We start from the raw sequence: 27,795 nt of genomic DNA on the forward strand, positions 1-27,795 counted from the left end.
GAAGACGTTTCGTCAACTTCCTGCCGATAACCGTCAGATCAACACCAACAAGTTTAAACAAAAACAAGACACAATGTTGAAGTGACACTAAGAAAACTATTATTTATTGGGTTTCTTTTTTTTTTCTTAAAAAAACAAAACAAAACAAAAAAAAATACACTCATTGAGTACAGCAGATAAAATCTCCAAAGGTCGTTTGTGAAACAGTTGGATTTGGAGCACAGAATGTCAGAGTTTTTCTCCGCAGATCATTTTCTTTACAACTCTACATTTGAATTTAAGTTCAGCTGACATTTTTTTTAATATAAATTATGTAAAAACCTGATTAACACAGAAATCACAGAACTGTATGGGACATCCAAAAAAAACAAAAAACAGAAAAAAGAAAAAGAAATAACATGATGTGAATTTCATGTTACCCTCTTCATTAATGTACAGAATATACAAACTGGTCCGTTGGGGTTTTCCTCACTGCTGCTTTACTCTGATTAAAAAGAGGAGATAAATAAATAAAAGTATCTCAAACGGATGTGAGGTAAGTGAGTACGGAAAGCACATTAAATCCAATAAAACGAGCAGAAAAGCAAGGCCTGGTAACGTACAGAAAAACAACGAAACAAAAAAACTTCAAGCATAGGGTTCTTGAACCGATGACCGGATGCTACCAAGAATTGATCTCAAACAGTAACCACATTTCTGGCAGGACTAACACTGTGATTACAGCAGCAAGGTGTGCCCATACTCAATAATAAGAAGAAAAAAATAGGTATGAATTTCAACTGGGTAAACATCAGAAATGGGAAAACAACGGGGCGAGCTGAATATTAACTACAACCAATGACAGTAGTGGAGAAAAATAATACAAGTCTACGATGTGGTACAGGTGGAGCTGAGGAGGTCTTGCAGATAAAAGCGCAGCTTATCCAGTTCTGTTCGGATCAAAGACCAAAAGACGTCAGAAAACTTGGAACTGAATGGTGCCGAGTGAACAATGAACAAAAAAGGAAGAAGCGGAGTGGTTCTTACCTTCACTGATCAGCGCACATTATCTGTGCTTGTCAGACGATTTATGAGTGTGACTGTTAGGGAAAATCCTGCATAAACTGTCACGGCACAGAGGAAACACAGAAACCTCCAAATAGGGTTTGTTCTTGACAGGAAATGACCAAATGACTGGTAAAAGAGACGTTTTGTCTTAGATAAGCTGATCCGGTTGAGGAAAAAAAACAAAAACAAACAGTTCAGCTCGACATACAGGAGCCAGAACGGAAACGAGCCAAGAGACTCAAACAAGCCGAAGGGTTACAAGCTGAGAAGGACTCTATTTAGGTTCATACAAACTAGTTTCACTGGCTGGTCTCTAGAAGCAACATTTACTGACTCTGAGTGCGTTAAGAGACCGAAATATGAGAAGAGAACCGCCAACAGTACTCCACGTGACTGTCAGAGTCATCAAGATCCCAAAAAACGAACTCCTTCCCACAACAAACCTGAACACATGCGAGTAGAGCTGGAGCACAGACAAGGTTTACACAAAGGGTTCACCTGTGACCTTTGACCCTGTGACTTTAAAACCAATAGGGATCACCTTTGACCCACAAGGTGTCCAGCTGTGCAGTTTGACATCTCTAAGTTACAGAGTTAGAGCACGGACAAGGTTTTCACAAAGGGGCCACCTGTGAGCTTGACCTTTGACCCCGTGATCTTGAAATCAATAGCGATCACCCCTGCCCCATGAGGTAACCAGCTGTAAAGTTTGACATCTCTATGTCAAAGTGTTATCAATTCGGAGCACAAACAGATGGACGAGAGTAGAAGAACTGAAATAATAATCTTAATAGAAGTTAAATGTTGCTGTACAGCAGATAGTTTTAACTTCACTGTTCAGCTAGTTCCAGATCAAACCAGCTGCTTCGGTGCAGAAGTCGAGGACAGCAGCAAAAATGAACAATTACAACCGAAGTGACTCTCCAGTTAAGGATATTGCTTTTTGTCCTCCTTCCCACCGCTGCTGTCCCTCTTCTCCTTCTTCTCAGACTTCTCTTTGTCGTGTCTGGACTCCTGCAGCACAGTGGAAAAAATCATTTTAAAAAGTTGAAACAGATCATCAGAGACAGGACAAATGTGCCAAACAAATACAGAAGAGCCGTTGGAACTGAGACATCCTGTTTTTCCTGTGAGCCGGGCTGACCTTTTTGCCTCCGGAGGACGTCCGCTCGGGTTTCACAGACTCGGCCTTCTCTTTGCTGGAAGATTTGGATCTTTTGCTTTTTTCCTTTTCAGGTGACAGCGGAGAGTCACAAGAAGGACTTGTGCTCTGGCTGTTTTTAGAAGAATCTGGCGGGGAAAAAGATAACAAGTGAAAATCAGCCGGGTCAACTTTTAGGTTTAACTAGCGTCTCTGATTTGACCGAACCGAACACTCACTGGTGCCGTTCTCATCCTTTCTGCGCTTGTTTTCTTGGCTCGCCTCGCGGTCATTAACGGTGTGATCCTAAAACAGGAACAACAACGATGAGATCCTGACAAACGGTGACTGACTGACTAATAAACTAATAGGAACACAGACTTTCTTACAGTGAGGGATAAAGACGATAAAAAACAAAGTCGAGATGTAAAGGCTCACCCTTTTCCTGTCCTTCCGGTCCTTCTCTTCCTTCTTCTCTTTGGCTCGGCCTTGTGCGTTCTCTGCGTCTTTCTTCTCCACTTCCTTCTCTCTGCTCTTGGACCGGGCAACTGAATTTAAATTGGTGTGGTGCTAAAACACAAGTTACACATGAACAGAACACAAACCGAGTGTTAATCCAAACCAGCAGCGTGACAAACGGAGGCTGAACACAACCACAGAAACGTTATTAGTCATCCTGGATCAGACTGACTGATGTTTACACCCAACGCATTTCTGACATGAACCATGAAGTCCTTAAATCCAGACGAGATGAGTTGGACCCTTTCTTTTCTCCCATCAGTCCTGACGCTCAGGTCCAACATGCTCAGTTTATTATTATGTCTTTTGAACCAGGCGCCCAGCCGGGTTGTCGGTCAGCAGAATGTCAGATGTCTTTTTGTCCTTTTGCTGGTTCAAATCCCTGCAGCGACACGACGACGTCAGCTCTGAGCTTACCTCCCTGTTAGAGCTCGTGTTCACCTTTTAGGGCCTTCAGGTCCTCGGTGCCACCAACATCTCAGCCCCCCATTAGAGCCTCTAATTTGTGGACTCCACTGAAGCTCCTCTGTGGAAGCTTTTAGCCCCAACTATCTGATATTATCACACATTCTTATTAATGGAGTTCAGCCAACATCCCTCAGTCCAAGTTGATTTTATCCAATACTTTAAAGCACTCTGATTACTTCGATGTAAAGCTTGTTACTTCCATACTCTGTCAGAAAAAACGGCACTGATTTAAATACATTTTAAGCAACATTAGATAAGTAATGTTAAATGATGCCAGTGTAATTCAATAAGTGGCTACTAGATGTGCTTTGAGGCAGTTTGGGTTCAACGTTCACGTCTAATTAATTAAGCAAATGGACGTGACATGTAGATGGAGGTGTGGGGTGGCCGAGAACTTGGCAAACACTGAGGCCGAGCCGAAGGCAAGCTGAGAAACGTCACCGAATGACGAGAGCTTCAACGAAACCAATCAAGTCGACGCTTCTCATCAGATTCATGCAAGTTTTAAAGTGTTCGTTGGTTCTTTATTCACTAAACGAAGCACTTTGATTTCTCTAAATACTGTCTGGTTCTGCAGGATTTGGCTTTAGCTCAGTGGAAACAAGGTTCCACAGAGAAATAACAACACTATTTTTTTAAGAGAACTGCTCGCATTATAAATAAACCGTTTGGTTATATGGTCAGCATGAAATATTTATGGCTCCACTCTACAGTCGGTCCATCATTCGAAAAGGTTTAAAAACGTTTTATGATTGTTCTAATTTAAATGGTAAACACTTTATGCATTTACCAAAGAGAGTAAAGGCAATTTTCATTAATAAAAAAACGTGTCTGGCAAGATCAAATGCTTTACCATTTATGAATAAATATTATATTTTGCTTCTTCAGCTTCATTTCTCCTGCTTGTTGGATGCATTTAAACATAATACATGTTGCTAATGAAGAGGTCAGAGCAGTCCATGAGAAAGATAAATGCTCTGTAACTGGTTATTAATGGTTCGTAAGGTGTTTACAACTTAAATAACTGGAATATTAATACTAAATGTGCTTTTTCAACTGACAGAAAAGGTTTTGTTGTCCAAAAATAACAACTTCAAGGCAAATGTGTATTTGTCAGTGACCTGAGAAGGAAAGGGATGTGTCTCTGCAGAGAGGGATCAAGGACAGGAAAAGGTTGGTCAAATGAGCCACTTTTACCTGGAGAAATGATTGTTTTATATCAGATTATATCAAATTTAAAAAAAAACAAGGCTGACAAACTCGGTGTGACAGTGTCCTGCTGTGAAGCGTTCAGTCCAGGCCCTTTGTGGACGTTAACCTGAGACATGTCTCCGTCCATCCATTTCACTGTTCGGCTCAGTTTGACTTCTCTGCTTCCCTTCGGGATAGTTATTGAATAATGGGCCCAACAGTGTGAAACAGTAGAGTAATTCCACAGCCTGAGACCACAAATGGTTTTCAGTACAAAGGCTGACATGTTTATAAATGAGCTCCGGGGTTCAGAAGTCACAAGGTGCTGTGCAGATGGGACACGAGTGCCTGCTGGTTCTGCAAACTACACCCACAGGTTTCTAAACTGTGTGCAAAGATTTGCAAATTACTTTTTTCTTGTTGTTTCCCTGGGAACAATTAGGTGAACAGGTGCAGGGTTTTGGTGCTGCTGCAGAGTCTGAGTGCTGTTCCACGCCACCTCTCAGCCCTGGGGCGGCTCCAGAAGATATTAAACGTTTTAAATACGAAAGAGTAGCTGTGAACTGGGCTGCCTGCTGGAATATGTTTTTTTTTTTTTAATGCAGCACTACTCAATATAAAAAGTGAGAATTTTTAACACAAACTCCAGCCTCCGCAACACATTCTGATCACATCTGGGGACACGTAAACAAATGTGTTTAAGACTGCTGTCTGTTACACCTTTTTAAAAAATTTTTCCACAACATGTCTAAATAAATCAACACTCAGGATTATTCTGAGCCAACATGTTCATCTAAAATGATACTTTCCCATTATGTGATTGTGATTTTATTGTTAGAAAGAAGGAAACACAACCTTGGTGAAGTATCTCACTGGGCTGTGATTGGTGGAGACTCAACATTGTGAGAAAACAGGTGAATTTTCAGTTTCAGCCTCACTGAGTGTTTGTGACCACCCAGCTGGTTTGCAAAACTGGATTCTGGGCCGTGCACATTATTTTTTTTACCCACCAGGCCAGCAGCTCCCACACTTATGGTTTAAACTACTGGAGTACGTTTTGAGACATTCTGGAGACTCCGTGTGATGCCGTTCTCCAACTCCGCTCCGACAGTCTCAGCCCGGTGAGATACAAGCTTTACTGCTGGAGCAAGATTTGTTTTTCTTCAACTAAAGCCTCTTTTAGAACATGTACTAGGTGCCTATCCATTAATCTGAGAACAACTACCTGCTCTGATGTCATATCTAAATATGCCCATTGCCTTTTCCAGTCTTAAAAACTAAGAAATCACTTTCAACAGGACACAAGTCCAACCTGCATGCTGTCCAACACAGGCCAGGCCTGCACAGAGTCACATATGTTTATTGTAATATTAAAAAAAGACAGTATAGAACTAAGAACAATGCTCAGATAGTTTAGATTTGTTTAATAATCTCAGTAGCATTTAGGCAGCTTAAATGCTCGTCTTCCTTTGTTCAGTTTTTGACCAAGTTTTTAGCCAAATTCTACTAAAGCCAGCAGGCAACAATGACAAAGTATCTTCACAGAATGATGCTCCTATCCCAACATTTCACCAGTCGTGACACAATTTCCTCTTCTCTACATGTTATATAAACACAGACTCCTCAAAGACCTTTCTAAGTGCTTTAAAAATCTCATATAAATGGCAAAATAATTGCTCCCATTTTAATTAGTTTTGCTCCCTACTTCAGTCACCTCAACTTAAATTATTCAGGAAACTCATCTTTCTCACCTGCTTTGCATGAAAATACAAACTGACTAAAGTAAATGTGACCCGTGCTGCTAAATGAGTCAGAATGAGCTCAGGCTGCAGGGTAAAATAAGTGAAAATATTGATTTTTTTCTTTCCTGTAATTGAGATTTGCATATAGATGAGTCCAGAAAGACAGCATTTAGTGATCCTGGTAACTAAAACATTATATAATCTTTCTAATTTACCTTTAAATCATTGTTTTCTAACAGGCATGTCCTCAGAAATAAACCATTATCCCCTTTTAATTTCCTTTAAAACTGATCACTCTTCTCTGCTGGCTTCGGAAAGTGCCGGGAAATCCCTTCGTATAATTTTAGGCTCATTGTGAAGGTTGTGATTTCCCCCTTTTTAAATATGGGGCTAAAATTCCTGAGGATTTCACTCCAGACCAAAAAGAGTTGAGTTTTCAAACAGGCACTCTCGTAAACAAACTAGTTTGTTGCCAGGTGATAAATCGCTAAATTTCAAACAAACTGCGTCTCATTTTCAAGCTTTTGAGATGGAGAATTTGAAAATAATGTATTGAAATATTCTTCATTGTTACTCATTTTGCCAGCACAGGTCATAATTACTGAATGGCCTTCTATAAAGGCATGTGTAAATACCTTGAAGTGACAAAATGATAAAAATTTGCAGTTTGAGATGACCTCCAGTACTCCTTTACTTATTGCGAGTGTGTGAAAAGGCTAAGCTGAGCAAAAGAATCATTAAGACGTCAGCGGCTGCTCACACGTTTGAGCCCTGAACAAAAAGCAGACGAGAGAAGGAAGGAATAGCAGTTCAAACCTTGGATGGGGTCTCCTTGAGTTCGTTGCTACCGTCCTGTAGGGATGAATGGAGATGACAGATGAGCTGGGAGGGGGTGGGGATTTGGGAGGAGGTTGTCAGACAGCAGTAGAAAGTCGGTAGAAGGAGGGGTGGGGGAGAGGGAGAGAGGAGAGTCTGGGCTGGCCGGACCAACAGCATACTTCTCCCTTTGACCTCTGACCTTCAAGAGCTAAGGCTTTGACAAAATTATTAGAGAGACGAGAGTTCATAGGCTCAACATCTGGAATGTCAACACTGAAAAATTAGAAAACTTATCATAGAAAAACCCTGAGCATATGTGAAATGACTATTAGTCTTATTACTACAAACATGTCTGCAACTTCAGCGCAGCTGGTATGAAATACCTCTAAAGTGCAAGTGCTGTAAATAGTGGGCGTGTGTGTGTGTGTGAGTGAGTGTGCATGTGTGCCTAAGTGTGTGTTAGACAAATCGCTCAGTTCTTTATGTGCTTGGCTGCATCCCTACAAAGATAACTGCTGCTGTCACTTACAGTTCAGGAATGGATAAGACACACGGAGCCTATTTCTCTGGTGAAAGGGTAAAATAAAGACCTAGCACAAGCTTCCAGGGGTGTGGGCAAGGCTCCAGACGATTCGGCCCACTCTCTCTTTGTAGGGGGCAGGATTTCCCTCTGCATTTTTGGTTGATTCAAAACTGCAACATTCATTCTCTCCGCTGATCTCAGCTGCTGGTGCCTCGGATTCTCCACTCAGCTCTCGCCAGGAGGTAGAACGACCGATGATGCCGATGGCTGGAAGATGCTGTAGAGGTTGGCGTCGCAGAGGCGGGGTGGGGTGGGGGTGGTCTCCTGGCCTGAGTGGTTTCCAGCCACACATCATCGCCGGGCAACATCTGGATCAGACGCAGAAACGTCTCTGCTCCGTCTGTGTTTCGTTTACCGGAGCCGGAGGTTCTTCTGTCGCCGTCAGCCCGGTGAGCTCCGGGGTTGACGGCGACAACCTTCGCAGCGGTAATCACAAAGGGGTTCTGATTCTCCAATCGTGGAAAGGTACAAGACTGCTTCTCCCAAAATGGAGCCGTCGTCGGGAACTCGTCTCGAAAACCACCTAATTAATTTAGTTTCCGCGACTTTGGNTAGCAAACAGCTTCTTCTTGAGGAAAAAAAGGACACTTTGCCTTTGGAGAATTCTTGACTGGGGAAAGCCACTTCAGATAAATACTGGTTTCAAAAAACGCACAAAAAACCCCAAAAAACCAAAAACCAAAAAAACTCCTCACAAATATAAAAAAAATGCTTTCAAAATTTCTTCCCAAGGCACACTGACTGCTTTCACTTATATAAAAATAGGAAAATATTTCAATATGAAAATACTTTAATATACATAATTTTCTCTTGACTAAGTCTTTCGGGGGGATTTTCTCCCGTTTCTGCAAACTTTTATGCTGATGTCCATGGAATGCTTTCAAACTCCCATGATTATGGTCGGGCTTTCCAAGATGTCATGCCTGCATGAGCGAGAACTCTCCTCGATGATCTTCAGGGCTGCTGGAATGTGCAACGGCAGGGAATGCTCCGGCAGATAGAGAAGAAACGGGCACAGCCTTCCTCAAGCCATACTAACCTTAACAGACGAGGAGTGGGACGGGGAAGAGTGACTGTCGAGCTTTCGTCTTTTGTGATCTGTCGAGACGAGAGGAGGAAAACCTTCGCACTAAACTCAACTTTCAAGACAAGTTTCTATAAGTCTAAGGAGGACAAATCCTCCTAATTTTCTTCTTTCATTTAATAAACATTAAATTTACCGTCACTGTTTAAGGCTACGTTCACACTGCAGACGTCAATGCTTAATTCTGATTTTTTTGCTCAGATCTTATTTTGTGTGTGGTCATCTACCATCATCGGACTCCAGCGTGAACAGTCTACCGCCCTGAAGCGGCCTGCATGTGCAGAAGATGTGACGCCGCAGACACAGATACAGATTCTTCACATGTCAGCGTGTGTGTATCGATTCTAAAGTTGTTGTACAATCAGAGCTGATTAAATTATTATTATCTGTCGTGCTTTTTTCGTTCAGTGTTTACATTTGATCCTTCTGCTTCTAACCTACTCCAGCGCAGAACTGAACTTCTAAGTACTGAAAGTATTGATCCCATCACACTAGTATCGATAGGATCCGACATCATTGATATCATGTTACCGTATTGTCTCAGTCATTCTGGACACGGCAAATCCAAAAAGTAAAAATAAATAAATAAGTAGTTTCCAAGCTTTAAACTGCATGTCGTTGGTATCAATAATACAATTCTTTGGACTGATCTGCATACATCTACTTCAATGACATAAAAGTGGGATGAAAAGTGACACCACCCTTCAGACCGTGCTCGCTTTGAAAAACAGTGGATATGGATTTGATTTAGTACCACACATGAAGGACACCTGGGTCGGATTTGAAAATAATTAAAAAATAATAATAATTGTATATCTCACGTTCAGACTGTCATAAAAAAAGAAAGATCAGATATGGGTTGCATAAAGGCAAAGCAACTAAAATCCGATTTGGGCCACTTTTGTTTGCAGTGTGACTGCAGCCTTAGAGGACTGATGGCAGTAAACGAGCAGAGTAGAACGGCTCCTCACCCCTCTCAGATTCAGCAGACTCTGATCTGGGATTAGGTGACTTGAGGGACCCGGTCGCAGCGTTCCTGTCTCCTTTCTCCTTGCTCTTGGACTCCTTGACGGCCTCCCTGGATGGTTCCACGGGCTCTCCGTTTCCTGCTTTGGCCTTGTCTTCTTTGCTGCTCTTGTCCTCTAGCTTCACTTTCTCCCTGTCTGCCTTTGGGGTCTTCTCCTTACCCTCGCGCGTCACCCGCTCCTCCTTCCCTGCTTTTTCGTCTCTCTGCTTCTCCCGGCGGGTCTCTGCCTTTGTCTCCGGAGTGCTGCCTGGTGTCTTCTCCTTTTTCTCTTTTTTCTCTTTAACACTCTTCTCTTTGTCGTCCCGCTCTTTCACAGCTTTGGTGCTGCAAAAAAAGGACATTGTGCTTTTACTGTAAATTTTATTTTTTCTAAAACAAAACGGATAGATTTAAACAGTGTCAACACATGAACTAATAAAAGGGCATGTTGTTACACATGCTTTATGACTGAATGTTTCTGAGAAAGCTTACCTATTGAGAGCACCGTTTCCGTTGCTGGTGGTAACTTTGGCTGCTGCACTGTTGGCTTTGTTCACTGGCTTTGAGGTCCCCTGAGATTTATCCTTGCCTCGATCTGCATACAAACAGAACAAAAAACAACTTTAAAATAAGATTTAGATTACTGCTGCAACCTCAAAAGTTGTTTTAAATTTTTCAGTCTGTTTGGTATTTTGTTAAGCTTTGAAAGATAAGATCATTCTACACAAAGAAATGAATGAATCAAGATCGAATAAACTGGAACAAACGTAAAACAGGGATTCAGCTGTGACAACGCCACGAGAGGATTAAATCCCCCAAAAGCAGAGAAACCTAGCTGCTTGTTAAGACCCCCGCAAAGAGTCTGGTCCTGTGATTTTATCTTTTAATTACAAGCAGAGCTGTAAAGTGTTTTACATTTACCCAAATAAAAAAAAGTCCAGAGACCAAGATTTGTGTGAAACAGAAAAAATTAAATCAAGCTTTATTAACACTGGTAACAAAAACTGATTACTTCACTCTGTGACATACTAAATACTCCAAACGACAGCAATGACTCCCAAAAGTAAGTTTCTTCCTGCATGTGCAGATACATGTTCACAGAAACAGGTTACCTCATTCCTAAAGAAGTACTGTTACCACTGACCAAACAAAGCAAAGATAAAAAAAGCTCCTTTTCTTCTTGAGATCTGAATTTTTTTTTTTCTTTTTCTATCTTCTGTTTTCCACATCTTCATCGGAGATGCTGCTAGGTCAGCTGAGTGAACATGTTTAACAACTCTCAAGAACTCTTCTATCCGAGTAAAAATACTGAGCGATCTTTCCTGGCAAAAAAATGTTTTGCTCATCCTCAAGTTCCCATGTCTCCTTCAGAAATGCTCTTCAGATCAGCTGATTGAGTCTCAAAGGGCTCCCTGACAGAATAAGCAGATACGTGTCCAAAAACTCTCAGCGCCTCTTCTCTTCCTGAGCAGTCATGAGGCACTTTGAAGAAACACTAAGGCTGGAGCCAGACGCCTTCTGGCCTTCTTGGTGACATTTCTGAATAACCCGAGGCAGCAGGGGGAGGACTGTCTGAGGCTGAAGTCAGCCTGCTGCTGTTGTGCCTTTAAGCTACAAAGTCCTAACAGTGAACGTGTGAAGAGGTAAGCTGGCTTTGCAGCTTATGAATCTGATGTAGCACAGACACATGGTCTGTGCAATCAGCTGGCTGAGTGACTTAAAAGCCTAAACAGATTCATTAGAAAGAAGATACAGTGCATGATTACATGCATCACACATTTAGTTAAAAAAAACTGATTAACCACCACAAAGAGGATCACTAAAGTAAGTTTATGCTATGTTTTAAAAATGACATCAGTGCGGGACCTGGCCGGCTCAAATGGTGATTTATAAAGGTCGAGGGGCATCTTTAAGACAGACTGGTCACTGTTACTGCTGAAGGAGGTGCTTAGATCCCTTTAGTCAGCATTTACTGACCAAAATCAACCAGCAACTTCACCTGTCATTGATTCAGCTGTCCCTGAGAGATCCAACTCCACCTACTATAACCGTCTAGGCAGTCAGCAAGCACTAAATTTCTACAGAAACTGCAGGCTTACCAGGCGAGAAGGATTTTAATTAAAAATAGGCTACAAATCACAACATTAATAGCCAGGAGGCCGCTTTTAAGAGCCGTGTGTTACAAACTCTAAGATGTCTAACCCAAGAGGGAGGCTACCTAAAACCTCATATTCGCTTAGAGTGTGTTTTCTCTGTAACCGGGCAGAGAACCAATCGAGTAAAACCGCTCATGCAGACCCACTGCATGAGCGGTTTTATTAAAAGAGAGACTTCAGCAGGAAGGTCATTTCATTTCCTTTATTTAACCAGATTTAAAACCCCATTGAGATCAAGGTCTCATTTGCAAGTGGGACCCGGGGCATCATGTATCAAATTAAATTACACATTTAAGGCAACTCGCTGCTTTTAAGCGCAATGTTCCCAAACTCCAGAAATTGTGGGTAATTATTGTAATTTCAGCACAGATCAAAAATAACTGTGATTATGATTTTTTTTCCCCCCCATAATAAAGCAGTCCTATCTACGAGTCATTTGTCACGTGCATAAATCCTCACCACCATCCTCTGACGCCCCCTCCTCAGTCTTGCTTGTGCTGGTGGCGGGCTTGCCGGTGCTGCCGGGTCCGTTCTGCTGACTAGCAGGCGTGGCACTACGCGCTGGCTGTTCCTTGTGGTGGAACTCATTCTCAGGGACCATGTGCACCTTCTGGCTTTTCAAGCGACCTGAATAACTGTAAGATGCACAGAGGATTTGCAAACAGCAAGGAGAAAACCTCAAGAGAACTGCAAAAATATCACTCAGTGTAAAAGGTTTTTACTTTTAAGATAATAAAACAAGGCAACAAGCTTTCCTGGTTTTAGGTTTCCCTTTTCAGTGTCTGCACACTAATCTAATGAACATAACTAAAAACAACAATAGATTAAAATATGTTCCTCAGAATTAAAATTATATATAAATAAATTTCTGAATACTTGTTATCTGCAAAAGTAAAATGAGCAAATAGGTTTCTTATTTAGCTTCACTATGAAGCTCTGGGTCTCCCTTTTTACAGCATTTAACAGAGAAAGGATTCAGTTTTATTTTAATTCGGAGGCTCATAATGTGATTTTAATTCTATATAAAGCAGTTTTCAATCTATTTAAGTTCAATAAGTGCACAGAAAATCAATCCCATAGGACATCCAAAAATACTGTTAACACCTCAGTACAACTAACTCCTGAACACTCCAACAAAAAACTAAAAAAAAACATTTTTCTTTTTCTTTTTCTTCCTAAAATGAAGCAGGAGCTCGGTTGCTGATAAATGTTCATCCAGTAACTATAAAAGAAACACTGTTAGATAAATAAAACTGGAACTCTTTGTCTCCTGTATAAGTTTAAACGATACTGAGACCATTATTCACAGACTTCCTTCACTTGTCCTGTTTTAAAATTCCAGACTTTTTAAGACTCCAATTTCCAGATTATTTAAATAATTATCCAGTTTCGACACTCAAGTACAAACATTTACTGTATTTGTACGACTGTATATGCCTGCACACAAAACACAGCAGGAAATGCTTCTAAGAGAAAAAGTATTTAAACTCCAAATATTATCTTACATTGCATATAAAACCTAATACTGTAGTACTGTGTAAACATTTTCAGTCAACCATTATTTCTTTACATTTTCCTTCCAAAGAGCCTGATTTTGTAAAATATGACAAAATTGCACATTATTGTCTATGTAATAAATTGGACAGCTATTTTTGATCTATTTTTTATTTTATTTTTATCTTTAGATATTAAATAAAATACGAAAACAGATGTTTTTTCTTCTCTTTTTGTTTTATATTTGTAACAGCTGGAATATATTAAAAACAAAAAGTATCCATGATTTTCTTTTTTGTCTTACTTTGCAATCCTTACATATAAAAAGGTATAAAAGCAGGTTTTCCATTAAACGTTGTTGAATTTAAAGTGCGCCCAGATGTTTGCCTTCACTGAGAATGGACAGGCTGTTTCCAGTTAAAATGCTTAATTTTAATCAGACTATCAGATATAAGAGTTTACTTTGGAGTCACTTCAGTAACCGATGGTAGTCTGATCAGTGTTTCTTTGTTATGTTTTATAAAACAGATCTGAACTGTTCGCTCCACAGAGCTGCAGCACACAATGCCGTGTTACCCCATTGCTAAGGCATAGAGGTCTGGTCTCTTATCCTTCTCCTCAAGGCAGATCTTGTGGACGCGGCACTCCAGCGCCTGGCCAAGGTTCAGGACCTTAGGGTAGCAGGGTAGGATCTTGGTAAGCACGATCAGAATGTTCCGGATGTGGGTGTAATCTCCGGTCTCCAGGCAGTGAACGGAAGCCTGAGTGTGGCAGAAAGTGGAAGACAGAACTCTAAAAACAAGTCACCTTTTACAGCTCTGATTGTCATTATCTGGACTGAGTCTCTCAAAAGCAACGATAATGAATTGCACGAAAAAGGAAACTCACTTTAGTCAGCATGTAGTGCCATTTATGCACCACATGCCTGAAGTTCTCATAATCCAGTTGATCTACTTTGTTCCCTCCATCGAAGCCTGTGGCTCTGAAGATGGTCAGGAAGCCGGGATAATTCACACACTCCTACAATCGCACAAAAAGCAAAGACCAAATCAAATCCTGCTCAAAGCGTTTACAAGTCCATCTGTGCCGTGAACGAAACAAACAGGCAGAACTGGAGACCTTCTCGTAGACCGCCCGATCGCTGTGCCACCGGGTCACCGTCTCCAACATGCAGCAGAGGAAGCGTCCGTAGCGATGGGACTCGTTCTCTGTGCAGCTGGCCACGGTGTAAATGATGGCAGAAAACACCTACGAAAAGGTAGAACTTTTCATTAACAGTCGTACATAAACACATCAAACTCTTACACTATCACGGAGCTGCATTTAAATGTTTTTGACTGAACTTTATAACAACAGGATTTATTTAACAGGGATTTAAGTAAACATTTCATTTTAATTAGATATTAAAATTAGGGTTTAACACAAAAGATCTCAAGTATCTGAGATGGAGTATCAGCCATTGATTAGTTAATAAACTTTTGGCTAATTGTTACACCAAGATCCTGCTGCAAACAGGACTCTTATTTGACACGAACTGCAGGATTATTTTGCCTGTCAGTAGTTTAAATATTCTCATCGTCTGAAGTGTATCCATTTGAATCATTTCGATAAATGTCTTACCCTGTCATAGCAGAGGAGAGTGCAGAAGTTGGGCGTTTTCTGTTGGTGGACCAGCTCGACAAAGCGGGCACAGTACACGGCATCGATGGAGGAGAAGATGCAGCGAGGGAACAGACAGAGCTGCAGGAACTTCGTTATCGTCTCGTTCTTTGTGGATTCTGTCATTAAGTATTTAAAAATAGATCAGAAACAGACCCAGCTCATCATGAGTTACACTTCCAATACTGAAGGTGAGAACTTTGCCAGTATTTATGTGAACTAAACTAAGAGTCCTATTGTCTGTTGGTTTAATCTATACAGAATTAAAAACTTAAGATGTACACTGTGTCTTTATTTAAAAAAAAAACTATTATTATTCTTTCATCATTATGACACTTACTGGCCAACAACCAGTTGTCTTTCTCCAGTTTGAGGCGGTGCAGAACTCTTTGGACGTGCTCCTGCTGCTTCTTCTCCTCCTCCAGGAGTTTCTCCTGCAGGGCGGTGCAACGTTCTTTCTCCTTCTTCTTCTTATTTAAGGGCTTAATTCAAAAACAAACAAGAAATTAATCACCAACACCTGAGAAAGTCAACAAATATTTTTTTTGCATGCACTGTCAAATTCTCCCCACATCTTCCTCTCTGTATGGACAGGTTTCGAAGCTGTGCGGGGACAGAGTTCCTGCTCACCGTCTCAGGGTTCTCCTCGATGGCCTTGATCTGGGCCTTGAGCTTGTTGACCTCCCGCTCGTACGCAGTTTGCGGCACGGCCAAGTCATACATGGTGAGAGACCAGAAGGTGGCGTAGAACTGAGGCCGGATATCATCCCACACCCTGGAAGGATGGAGGGACACCACAGCCTCGTGGACTGGTGTCATCACCTGCTCACAGGCCGCCACATACTTGTGTGCCTTCTGCTGCTGCCGGTTGCCCTTTTCAGCCTTTTTCAGCTCATCGTACTTTGACTGTAAGTAGAGCACATACAGTAGTCAGAAACACTTATAAATAATTTAACGGCCATAAAAGCGTACATTATTGCATCATATTTTTGCTTAATATTTGTAAAATTGCCTTTCAGTGGCAGGCAATAATAAAATGTATCTGTTCAAAGGCAACTGAGTCCACTAACCGAAATCTGATGGGCGTACATCGGACGAGACAAGAAGAACGCAGCATCATGTGGCGTGTGAAACTGGTTACAAAGGATATCAATCGAAGGAACACGCTTGATATAATCCTCTGTACTGAGGTTGGAAGCTAAAAATCCACCGAACTGCACCAGAGTGTCATGGCACTGCAGAAAGACCATTTATCAACACAAATCAGAGCTTTTCTTTCCCTTTCAGTAGACGTGAAATATATTAACCTCAGAGGGTGTGTACCTGGTCGTAGAGGTGCCCGACAAGTTTAAGATGTTTCTCGCCCCCCTCCAAGAAAACCACCCCATTCCGTTGTTGGGCCATGAGTAAACACAACGGCAGGGCGAGTTCGTGGTCCAGAAGTGCATCCTTCAGACGCTGTGAAGACTTCTTTGTGTTCCTAATTTGGCCGAAGTACCCCCCCTGTGAACACAGTCGAGTTTATAATGAAATGCTCCTTTAACTGAAAGAGAGCATTAGGAACTCACAACCGTATTAGACTGAAGTGTTTATACCTCGGCTTTGAGTTGCTCTCCTCCTGTCATGGCCTCTAGCTGTTCTGAGGTCATCTCGTCTGTGATCTCGATGCCGGCCATTTTCTGCACCACCTCTTTCAGAATCAGCAGGTCAAAACTGCAGGAAAGGGAGCGATGCATTAATGCTAACCACAAGTCGCCTAACACCCAAACAACACATACACAGAGAAGAAGGCGGGATCATAAAGTAACAATCATGCACTCTTCACAGCTCACATTTAAGGAGTTTAACTTAAACAGTAGATCACAACAGGCATAACGAGCTAATGTATTTTCATTGTCTGCAACTCATATTTATTATTCAAAATTATAAATCTATAAATGGCATACTTCAAAACTATCCAAGTAATAATAAAAAAATAACTTTTTTTTTTTATTTGTGCATACCATCAAAACAAGTGATCATATGAAGTTCACATTAATATCTGGAGCTGCTTACCTCTTCCCTGCTTTTAACTGATTGGTAACATACTGAAGGAGGCCAGCCAACTCAATTGGGTATTTTCTGAACACGGCTCCACACAGACTAGCCAGGCCTTGGTGAACAAGAACAGGTGTGTGTGTTAGTCATTAAAACACCAAACAATTAAGCCTGTTTTTACTACGAAATGAATGACACAAGCAACTGAAGCGGCATACTTTGAAGCCACGAGGAGATGGTAGTGTCATCGTGTTTCATCTTCTCCTTCTCGGGGTTGGCCAGAGCTTCAATGATGCAATCTGAAGTCAGAGTTAAATGGAACAACACAGGAAAGGAGACCCCCGTGAAACTTACAGTTTACTGCCCCCAGTTACACACACACACACACACTTAAGAGCAAAAGGTGCAAGGATACAGGCCAGGACATCATAGTTGAGCGACGTGAGGTATTTCAAAGAGTCCACCACTGGAACAATGAGGTTGTCGTACCACTGGATCTGAGACAGCATCTGACGTGTAAAAAGCAGCGGAGACAATGAGACATTTATGTCTCCATGGAATATAGGAAACACATGAAGCGATGACGCTTCATCGTATATCAGAAACAGGCAAATCGGTGCAAATTATAAAGTTAATGTGCATCTACAGCCCAAAGAGGTGAGCTAAATTAAATTTAGAGTTGCACCTATAAATACTGATGTAGGAGGTAATCAAGATGAGATGTTTACCCTAACATCTTCCACACTGAAAATGAGTATTTTAAGAGCTGCTATAAAGAAAAAGAAATGGCATTTTCTGACGTGTGAGGCTTTGATAATTGGCACAGAATCATTTTTTGCTCGAGTTGAAAATATTACACCAGGGTTTCTGTCTCTAGCACGTCAAGTCTGATGCCAAAATTCAATGAGTTTTTAACAAATGTTTTTTATTGTGTCTGCTGGATTCCTATACGGAATAAACAAAGTGTGTTCTATAATACAAATACCATTGTTGCTCACAGAAACTTAGAGTTAGCTTGCAGTTAGCCACTATAAATCAAATTAAACTTATTAGAGCTATCTATGCTTACATAGTCAAAGAGGATGGTGGGATTGCTGTGGCTCAGCTTGCCGATCTGCCTTCCTGACTGTTTTACATTCTCTTTGGTCAAACGCCTAGGGAGAAATACAAAAAAAGGAGAGAAAATGGCAGATTAAAAATAAGACACTAGAACCAGTGCTGAAAGCAAAGGATGTCACTTCTGTAAACTTTAGAGCAGTTGGAAAATGCTGTCATGGCTGTCAGTTCAAAACAAAAGCTATGTCATTTGTTTTTTCAAATGTTGAACAGTGACACAATAATTACTTGGCAAACAGGAAAAAAATAATCTTTATCCCTTCAAGATGTTGTGGTTCTCAAGTAGTCCATGTTAAACTAATGAAAACATTAATCTGAGACAGTACGGGGGTGTGAGAAACAAGAACGAAATATCTTAAAGTTACCTAATCATGCTTAGAAACATTTTATTAAACCTGGAATTTGGTTACACATTTCAAACTAATTAACCATTTAACTGTTATGTAAATGTTTTACATGAATAGTAAGAAAACAGCATCAGCACCAGAGACTAACAGAATAGACATTTTCTGACTGATATTTCTCAAGTTTTTACACATTTTTTGACAATATCTGCTATAATTGAAACACTAACTATATGTCTGGATTGTAGACGAAGTAAAGATCAACAGGAAGAAAAGAAAAACAGTGCTAACAGTAAATCAATCCTTGCACAAGGTACTTACTTCATAATGTATTTGGCCCTTTCCACGGTCTGAGCTTTTACTTTAACTAACAATGGATGGCCAGAATACGTCTCATTCTTCCACTGACCATATAACCGGTACCTTAGAGTACAAACACACAGAGAAGAGCTGTAAGACGTAGATATACAGCGTTTAAAACACATCAGTTTGACAGAGTGGGGCGCAGAGAGCGTGTTTAACAAACAATACATTCGATTACAATGTGAAGCAACCCATAAATAGTAAACTGACTACTTTCTATGCAGCTTTGCCTAAAACAGTTATTAACAGAGAGGATTTCCACATAATCTGCTTTAATCAGAACAAAATCCAGTCTTTCTCCAGTGAAGAATTACTTTAATAAAGCCTTTTAGATTCAGTCATGATTTCAGTGTAATGATCAACAATCTGTACAAGAAACTGACAGAAAATAGCTGCACTGCATTGAAAGTTTTTCACCATGATTGTGTCAACACAACTCAGCATAAAACACAGTGATGTGACACAGATAGTGCGACTATTTTAGGAGACCCAGGAAGCTGCATTATTAGTTGTGACAAAGTGACACAGCCAATAAAAAGAAAAAGAAAACCTTTGGGAGTTTGAGTGTCACGTTTCATCAGTGGTATTTTTAAATATCCCCATCTAAAACTCTAAAAATAAAACTCCCTCATTGCTTGGGAACAGAAAAGTGATTCACACAAAGATAAACTAATCACTTTTGATTAATCGAGTGTGATTTCAGGAACTGATATTGACTGCAGACGCAACTACGAGCAACGCCGGAGGGTTCGCTATCTGATAACTTCATCATAAATCACCGCGTGCAGCGAGTAACACAAGTGTGTGTGTATGTTTCTACCTGTGTTGGTAAGGAAAGAGTTTGAAGAGACCCCACAGTTCCTCAGACATGCAGGCATTACACTCCATCAGTGAGAGAGACGGCAGAAGTACCTGGTCTGCAATGCTCAGGAAACAACTCAACAAGATTTCCTGAAACGATTAGATAACAAAAACAAAGTTAAAGTGTATAATTTTTAACAAGATCAAGGTAATTTTAAATCAGAGGATATTAAGTTTTGGGCTTACCAGCTTATCTTTCACCTCATGTGTGTTATTTGTCTGGTACTGGAAAGTAGAACAACAACAACAAGAAAAAGGTCAAAAAAAAACTAAGCTGTGGTTCAGAGGTGGTGTCATTTATTTTATTACCTCTTTCATAAAGGCCTTGCCCAATCGCACAATCTTGGCAAAGAGAATGGCGTCATGGGAGAGGTGAGGGCCCAGGTAGCAGAGCATGCTGAACGTGTCCTTACGTAGGTCCTCGAAGCTTTCCGCGGGTTGAGGAGCCCGTTTGTTCCTCAGCGGCTGCAGCACGCAGCCCCGGGCCCCTTTAGGAATGCCAGCTCTACAACGAACAGGGTAACATGTCAACGATTGTACAGAGAGGACTGAAATTAGTTAGTAAACCATAAAAAAATTAAAAATAGTACCTTCTGTAAAGAGGCTCCACAGTCAGGTGGATAAGCTGGCAGAGCGCCAGAGCAATGGCCTTATGAGAAGTAGCATAAAAAGAAGGCATCTGGTCCATAATACTCTGAGCGTGGTGCCAGTCTCCGATCCAGAGCAGAGCTTCCAAAAGACCCAGTTTCTGGTTATCAGGTGGCTGTATATAAAAAAAAATCTTAAATGACGTGTTCAATTAACTACAAGCAAACAACTGTAATAAAGTAAAGCAGTGACAAAACGAGTAATGTTACACAAACCACGAGTGTTATTTCTAAACTTTTTCTATCTGTACTGATTTAGAAAATACAGTTAAATGTGGAGGAAATTTCATATAACAAATCTTTTTTTTTTTAAATAGTCACTACAAAATAACAACTGTTAAGTTGCTCTTTGTCCAAGTTTGACTTCTAATGACATTAAAAGCTTCTCCACCGTAATCTTCCAGCTCTGCCAGATTGTATTTTAAAATAATGTCACTTGCAACCATTGTTGGCCACTCAGGGTGACAGCATTTCTCCAGAACAGATTTAAATTTACATGCAATCGAAACAGGATTTCAAGCTTTTAATACCTTCTCGTTTTTCTCTTCTTCCTTTTCCTTCTCCTTCTCCTTGTCTTCACTCTTCTCTGAGGGCAGCACAACCATGACAAGCTTGCGGGCGATCTGCTTGGCCTCTGAAATTTCTCGTTTGTGTTCTTCAATGATGGCGGCATCTAGTGGCATTAGCTGGAACAGCAGGAAGGAAACAAAACACAAGAACATCCAGTTTAGAGAACAATCATCTCACAGATTATAACCTAATCTACAAATCCGAGGCTAGCTACTGTCGATTGATAAGTGTACAAAACAAGCAATCAAAAATTCAGACAAACATGGGGTATGCAAATATATATATATATAATAATATGAAACAATAGTGTGAACGTGCAGTCCCTTACGTGCACATAGAGATCCTCCAGCTCTATAAGGTTATGATGAAGAAGAGCAGCTGCGATGTGGTAAAGTGACTTGGGGGTTTCCTCATTCGGCTCCTGAAAAAAAAAGAGCAATAAATAAAATTCATGTTAGTATCTGTGGGTAATACAATCACATACACAACTTTTAAGTCTGTTACTTTATTACTCAACACATTCTGATTGACAGTATTTTAAATAACCCAACTCTGAGAGTCTCACCTGGTAAAACTTAAACTTGAAGCCCAAAATATGGCAAAGGGTGATTGGCTCACACATGTAGGACTTGATGAGGGACAGGAAGAACTCATCCTGGTCAGAGCGACTCTCATACACCTCCAGGATTATATCCAAAACACGATTAGGATCTAAGTTGAAGCAGCCTGTGAGGACAAAAGTAACAGGAAGTCTAAGCAGACAAATGGATAAAACAGAGTGGACAGAAAATCTCACTGATCAGTGCAGAGGCTGAAAACTGCAAATGAAACTGAAGCGTCACAATTTTTGATTAGTCCAAGATCATGGTGCTCCAGACAGATTTTCCTTGGAGTCAGAACATCTGCAAATGCTCTGAAAACATGTCTATTTGTGAAGACAATGCCTAAATGCCACGTGACAACTGTACCGATTCCTGTCAGGGAGATAACAGGAACACATAAGAATCAGAGGTGTTACTCAGGGAGACATCCAGACTGCATGACTGTTCGTACCACGATGAATCGCCCAGCTGCCAATCTAAGTCCTTTGTTTAATTATGAAGTAAATGCACCACAACAGAAGTAATTACAGGGGTTTGATTAACTAAAATAAATAAATCTCTTCGAGAAACTTTCACAAGCGGTTTAAAATTCCAACTTATTGAGGGAAAGAACGTTTGCGGCTCTTGTGCTGCTGTGACATTAAAAGATAAGGCTGCAGATAAAAATGCCCCTGATGTAGTAGAGCCGTGTTAAATCTGTGCGATCAAGTCACGACTAATCTAACAAGTGGCGTCATATCAGCTGCCATGTTTTACAACTGACCTATAAACATAAACTACAGGAAAAAAACAAAACAAAAACACCCTTTAAACATTTACACTGCAGCTGAGGACAGGTCAGGCAGTGAATGTTAAAATCCTTTGTTTGGTACCTATGAGGGACTTTATGCTCTCCAGGACGAGGTTGCTGGTGATGTTGCCTGACAAGTCCTGGCCGAGCTCAGTGATTAATTTGGCGTAGCCCTCGTTCTCCTCCCGCAGCAAGTTAAACTTCTGCTGCTTATAACTGAAAAAGACAAAAAAAAAAGTTTCATATGACAGTATAAAGCCCATTCGAATTTATGTTTTAAGCAAGCCTTACTTACAATAGTTTAGTCTTGATTTTTACAATCTTTTGATTAAACTGATGGGCTTGCTTTATCAGGCCGAGGGATTCAAGGGTTTCTGGATCCAGCCTCTCCTTCAGGATGGCTTCAGGTACAAAACACTGACAAAATAAAATCCAAGTAATAAGTTAATCATTTTATTACAGAAATCAAAATCAAAAACATCTGTGACAACATCAGAGAATCATGACAAAATGTGCATAATTGTGCATAAACCTAAATCTCACTATAGCTGCAAACAGAACAGCAGAGACATGAAAGAAGGACTTTGGACCAGAGTTACATTACATATGTAACTACGGTTCTCTGAATCCCGGATGACCGCCAGAGATTCTCTGTCACTCAGAATCCTTGCATTCTGCGAGAAGATTCTGCAGGAACAGCGCCTCGGATGACGTCAGTATATATAGACTGGGTGATCATCCGACGTGTCACAGGTGTGACTCTGTTGGTATTACTACTCGAATGGCGCATGCACGAAGGGAACATTCAGTGCTTTTAATGCCGCTCTCTGACGGTCAGACATTTGATCTTATGCACACTTTAAGAAGCTCAGATATTCATTTATACTCATCGCTTTTTCAACACTGGAGAAAAATTATCATATATCCAAAAATATTCTTACCAAACATGCTCCCACCAACTGGGTGTAATGATCACGCTTGTTTTTTTCTTCCAATGCACTAGTTTCTAAATCTGTCAGAAACACCAAATATTAATGTCATCCACCACTCAGATAATATATTGGATATTATGACCATTATTCAAAAGCATAAAATATTACCCAGTATGCAAAACACATCTGCTAAAATTGATGCCATGTCGTCTTTGAGTGCCTAAAAAGACAACAAAGAGAAGAGTTTAGGCTGGGTTTAAAATAATTACAGGCACATTAATATTCAGCTCTTAGAAAATACAATTAAATTAGGCTGTTTTTTTTAACCAAACTTGCATAAATAACCCAAGTAACCTTTAAACCATTACATTCAGCCCTCCCATCATAAAAATATAAAACTACGGAGCACAAAACTGGTAAAAATCAAATGATTCACATAGAATAAAATCTTTGCCTGATTTTTCAAAGCGTTTGATGTGATTTACTGTGAAGGTAAAAAAAACAAACAAACAGAAGCATGTGTACCATCATATCCCCAAGGACGTTGGCACCAAGATCCCACTTCAGGTTTCCCTGAACAACTTGCCAGCAGAGCTCATAAAGGGCCGTCTGTATGTCTGCAGAGGGAAACAGACAAGACCGAATTTAGAGAAAAGACATTTCATTGCTAGCACAACTTTCTGTTTGTTTTATTTTATCCTCTTCAAAGACTTTTGGTCTTCAAGCTGTGATTGACCAACAAAGCCAAAGCGTGAAAACTTCTTTAAGAAAATTCTGCCACTACGGAGTAAAGCTGCTGTCATGCTCCATACGAAGTCACAAAGTCGGCTCTCATTCTCGTTGTTCTCGTAGCAGCTTCGTCCGCTGCTTCTCAACACAATACTTTTTTCTCACAGTAGTTTGTGCCAAGTATTGTGTGTTTGGTCAGAAGTTGTTCTGGGCTTGTTCATATGGAAAAGCCGGTGAGCTTTAATGGAGTAACTTTGCTTCTACTGCTGAGCTGAGAAGCAGCTGGAAGCTAATAGAAAACACAGCCGTCTTTACAACTGTTCCAGCAAAACTTATAAATCTATGAATTTAAATAGATAAGTCAGATGACGAAGAACTTGTGGAAGGAGATATCAGTTATTGAGCACAAAGAAGGCCACGTGGAGACACAGGTGGCTCTTCGTTGTGCTGGCTGGGAGGAAGTAGGCCTCGGCCGGGCAGCGTAGGGACACGCTCCCTTCGTTCGCTCATTATTGTGCACCGTCTGTAGGAAATGGTGACGGTCAAATCTGCAAATCCCAAACAGCGTGTACTGTCTCAGTCTGTTTAATAAAATGTCTGGTCGTGGTGAGGGAAGCTAAAATCTGTACAAGGACAGGAGAGTTGAGAAGCCGGCGGGAAGAAACCCGTTTTAACACTGTAGGAGGAGGGAGGAGCCCGGGAGTTCTGATCAGAGTGTCTCATGGACAATGAAAGGTGTGTGACAAAACGAATGTCTCACAACCATGTGACCGCGAACCGACTTCTTATGGAGTATGACGGAGCCTTTATGGTTACTACAGAGAAGTGCTGGGCAAGAAAGTGACTAAAGAAGCAATGCTGATGATTTTAAAAAAGCTGAACAAACAAAAACTGCATCAGTCATCTTAACATTTAGTTTCTTTTGCATATATTTAACTGCAAAAGACTTAACACCAAATATGGGGGTGAGGTGGTCGTGTGGAACAAAGAGACTCATGAAGAGTCACAAAAGTGTGAAAAATTATACTTTCCTTACCTTTAATTTCACTTCCATGATCAGTGTTCTCTGTTAGGTTTTTGCAGAGTTGTACACTGAAGGAGAAACAAAAAGAAAATTGTATTTATATTAGTTTATCTTCTTTTACATGACAATGGATTTGCAGCTCTATAGATAAACAGCAATGAAAACAATACAGCAGGTTCACTCAGTAGAAGCTTGCCACAAAAAAAAAAAACTTTTTGCTACAACCCTATGCTATGAGTTTTTCAAGAGTTTTTTTTTTTTTAATTGACCATTCAGTTGATCCTTAAAAATATAACCTGAGGCCAACAGGGTGGCTCCACCTCAGTCTCTTATCAAAACATGAATGGATGGTGGTAAGAGGTTTATAGTGTTAACAAGTCAAGATTCACAACAAAACCAGTCCTAAATGGATTTATCCCTTCTAAACAGAGACTGGGAACACCTTAGGAACATGTTTCACTGGTAGATGTGAGGCGAAGTCGGTGGGTACCACAGCAGGGTCTGAAGTTATTTGAGTTCAAGACTTGCGAATCTATTGACTTGAATGAGCAGAGAAGAGTTTGGTTTGTACAAGAGTTAGAAGCTGTCATGATGGGAAACTCTCACAAAAGAATTACGTGGACTCTAACCTGTGTTGCTTATTTCTGTATATAGATTTCTAATCTCGAAGGTCTAGTTCAGCCGAGCGATAAAAAACTACTTTGTAAAAAGAATATTTATATAATTTTGACTGCTGGAGATCGAAGCAGCTTCACATTGGCTGTGGCCCATTTGTGACTAAACAGCAGCAGAGGCATTTAAACGACACAATAACAAATCAAAAACAAATAAATGTCAGTCTTTCTGTGCGGATTGGGAGGTGAGCGATTGTTTGTTTCCCCCGTTACAATCACAGGAAGTGTTACTGAACTTTATCACACACACCAGCCACCTAGTACGAGTACACAGCGTGAATAAAGTTTATTAGTAGTAACAGACCCGAACAGCTCCATGTATCTTAACTCCATCACAGATAAAGATTGGTAGGGGGAAAAAAAACAAATACAAAACATGAAACCTGTAATATGGTATACAGATGTGTTTTCATTTATATCAGCAGGTGACTCCTGGGTCCATATGGACAAAACAACACAAGTTATCTTTGTTCTGGTTTTATCTAAAGGTTGACTGAAATATATTGGGTAATTTGTACTTTTGCAGTTCAGGTCACTACACACCTACACGTTTGAGGGTATAAAAAGACACAGGTCTCTCCGTAAACTCCGTAGCCACAATTCGTACCCACCTCAGCAGCCACCCCTTCGTTTATGATTTAATTTCCTGGAGTATTGTTCTTGCTTTCTGTATTTTAAAAACAACCTAATGATTGCAACTTTTCTAGTTCCTATCCATGGTTTCTGACACCTAATCCTGCCATCTAACCCTCACCTAAGATCCCTGGCTCTAACCCTAGACAAGGACACAAAAATACATGGGTATGATAAAAACACAAGGCCCCCACCCCAATTTTCTGTGTTTTTGTCAGTAGTTTGAGGTGGTGCACTTGAGTGCAGGCCTTTCTCAAATATGCAAGGCCTACAGTTTTTGATAGCAGCTAAGACTGAGGATGAGCCCATGACAGAATATGTGAGACGATGGCTTTGCTCATGAGAACCTGTTCAGTTTCTATTCGTGCAAGCTTTTCTCTCTTTAGGCAGTTTCAGCCGCCTGTCCCTCAGTACTGATGTTGTCAGGGTCATTCCAAGATTACCCAGTTTAACACCTGTGCTGTTCGGGCACAGATTAATGATTGCTGTCGATGTCGTCGTTAATCTGCCTGATTCTGTATCAAAAGATCAAAAATGTTCATTTTAAAAGGTGCTGTTTAATCTGCTAATAAAAAAAGAAGCTGCAGTGAAGTTGCACCAACACTAGTAAGCTAGCAGTTAGCATAGCAACGTCAACGTTGAGGCTAGTTGCCTTAACGTCGACTTTTATTTAAAAACCAGACAAAGCTTGTTTTAATAAACTCAACCAGACACATCATAGGTGTTGTCTCACGCCTTCAGGATCAAGTCGTTACATCATTAACATGGCGCTTGACACCAAAGCCCCCTTTAGCGATCGTTACCGCTAGCTAGCCGCAACACTGCAAAGATCCGTTGTTTCCCTCCACATGTTTATTTCTCTTCAATACCAAAAACTTGCAACTAAGCGTCTTCTTCTTCTCTTTTTTTGTTTCTTCCTCAAACCGCTTTAGTTATCTGGTGGACCTCGACGGGACACAATCGTTACCGGCACGTTAGCACCAAATCTTTCTTCAGTTTAGGAGCTAAGTAGACCAATGTAGCAAAACGATAAGCTAAATGGATTTAGCTTAGCTTTGACAGCTACGGTGTTTACAAAACTATAAGAAACTATTGGCTTGATAGTTGGTGGTAATTTATTAATTCTGTAAAAATTCAATTGGTCAGCTATGCTTCACATCATTCAAGACTTATGTTTGCATTTTCTTTCACCTAATGGTGCAAGTTAAGCCTCATGAGCTGTTTGCTAACGCTGCTCCTCGCTAGCTTCGGCTAACGCATCGTAAACTACCGTCTGCTGCTTATTGTTCCCGTTCCTATCCAGCCGGTAAACAAAAGGGGTGCTTTATTGACGTCCACATGTACTCACAACTCGTGTTTTCCTGATTTTTCCCAGTTTTTGATCCATTCACCAGAGAGTAAAAGTGTCGCCATCTTCCATACACACTGCCCGGATGTCTAGTTCATCATCATGGAACACGCAGGGTCAGATGTGGCTAGCTGCAGCTAGCTGCGGTTAGCTGCCGCTGCTAACTCGGTGGAACATAGTGGGAATGTAAAAGGCAATGTCTCCACACGACGATGT

The 27,795-nt window shown here is 40.7% G+C and overlaps 1 protein-coding gene across 1 annotated transcript; it reads right to left on the reverse strand.

Annotated features, from left to right (window-relative positions):
- Window positions 1-76: 76 nt before the first annotated feature.
- On the reverse strand, window positions 77-27,735 carry thoc2 (THO complex 2). The gene is made up of 39 exons (XM_017435864.3): window positions 27,580-27,735; window positions 24,937-24,992; window positions 23,697-23,788; window positions 23,340-23,391; window positions 23,181-23,251; window positions 22,535-22,656; window positions 22,322-22,455; window positions 21,413-21,573; window positions 21,176-21,268; window positions 20,808-20,963; window positions 20,221-20,393; window positions 19,940-20,135; window positions 19,817-19,855; window positions 19,590-19,720; window positions 18,728-18,829; window positions 18,016-18,100; window positions 17,362-17,455; window positions 17,165-17,245; window positions 16,965-17,061; window positions 16,505-16,622; window positions 16,233-16,412; window positions 15,980-16,144; window positions 15,540-15,815; window positions 15,250-15,391; window positions 14,871-15,028; window positions 14,370-14,498; window positions 14,139-14,270; window positions 13,827-14,011; window positions 12,216-12,391; window positions 10,093-10,195; window positions 9,566-9,945; window positions 8,550-8,608; window positions 6,925-6,960; window positions 2,627-2,758; window positions 2,428-2,494; window positions 2,192-2,337; window positions 1,985-2,061; window positions 1,027-1,073; window positions 77-929 (listed from the first exon to the last, which is right to left on the reverse strand). Exons 1-38 carry the CDS (start codon window positions 27,642-27,644, stop codon window positions 1,046-1,048), a joined length of 4,689 nt encoding a protein of 1,562 aa, XP_017291353.1. The 5' UTR covers window positions 27,645-27,735; the 3' UTR covers window positions 77-929; window positions 1,027-1,045.
- Window positions 27,736-27,795: the final 60 nt, after the last annotated feature.

The sequence above is a fragment of the Kryptolebias marmoratus genome, linkage group LG13, assembly GCF_001649575.2.
Source record: "Kryptolebias marmoratus isolate JLee-2015 linkage group LG13, ASM164957v2, whole genome shotgun sequence".
NCBI classification, from domain to species: Eukaryota; Metazoa; Chordata; class Actinopteri; order Cyprinodontiformes; family Rivulidae; genus Kryptolebias; species Kryptolebias marmoratus.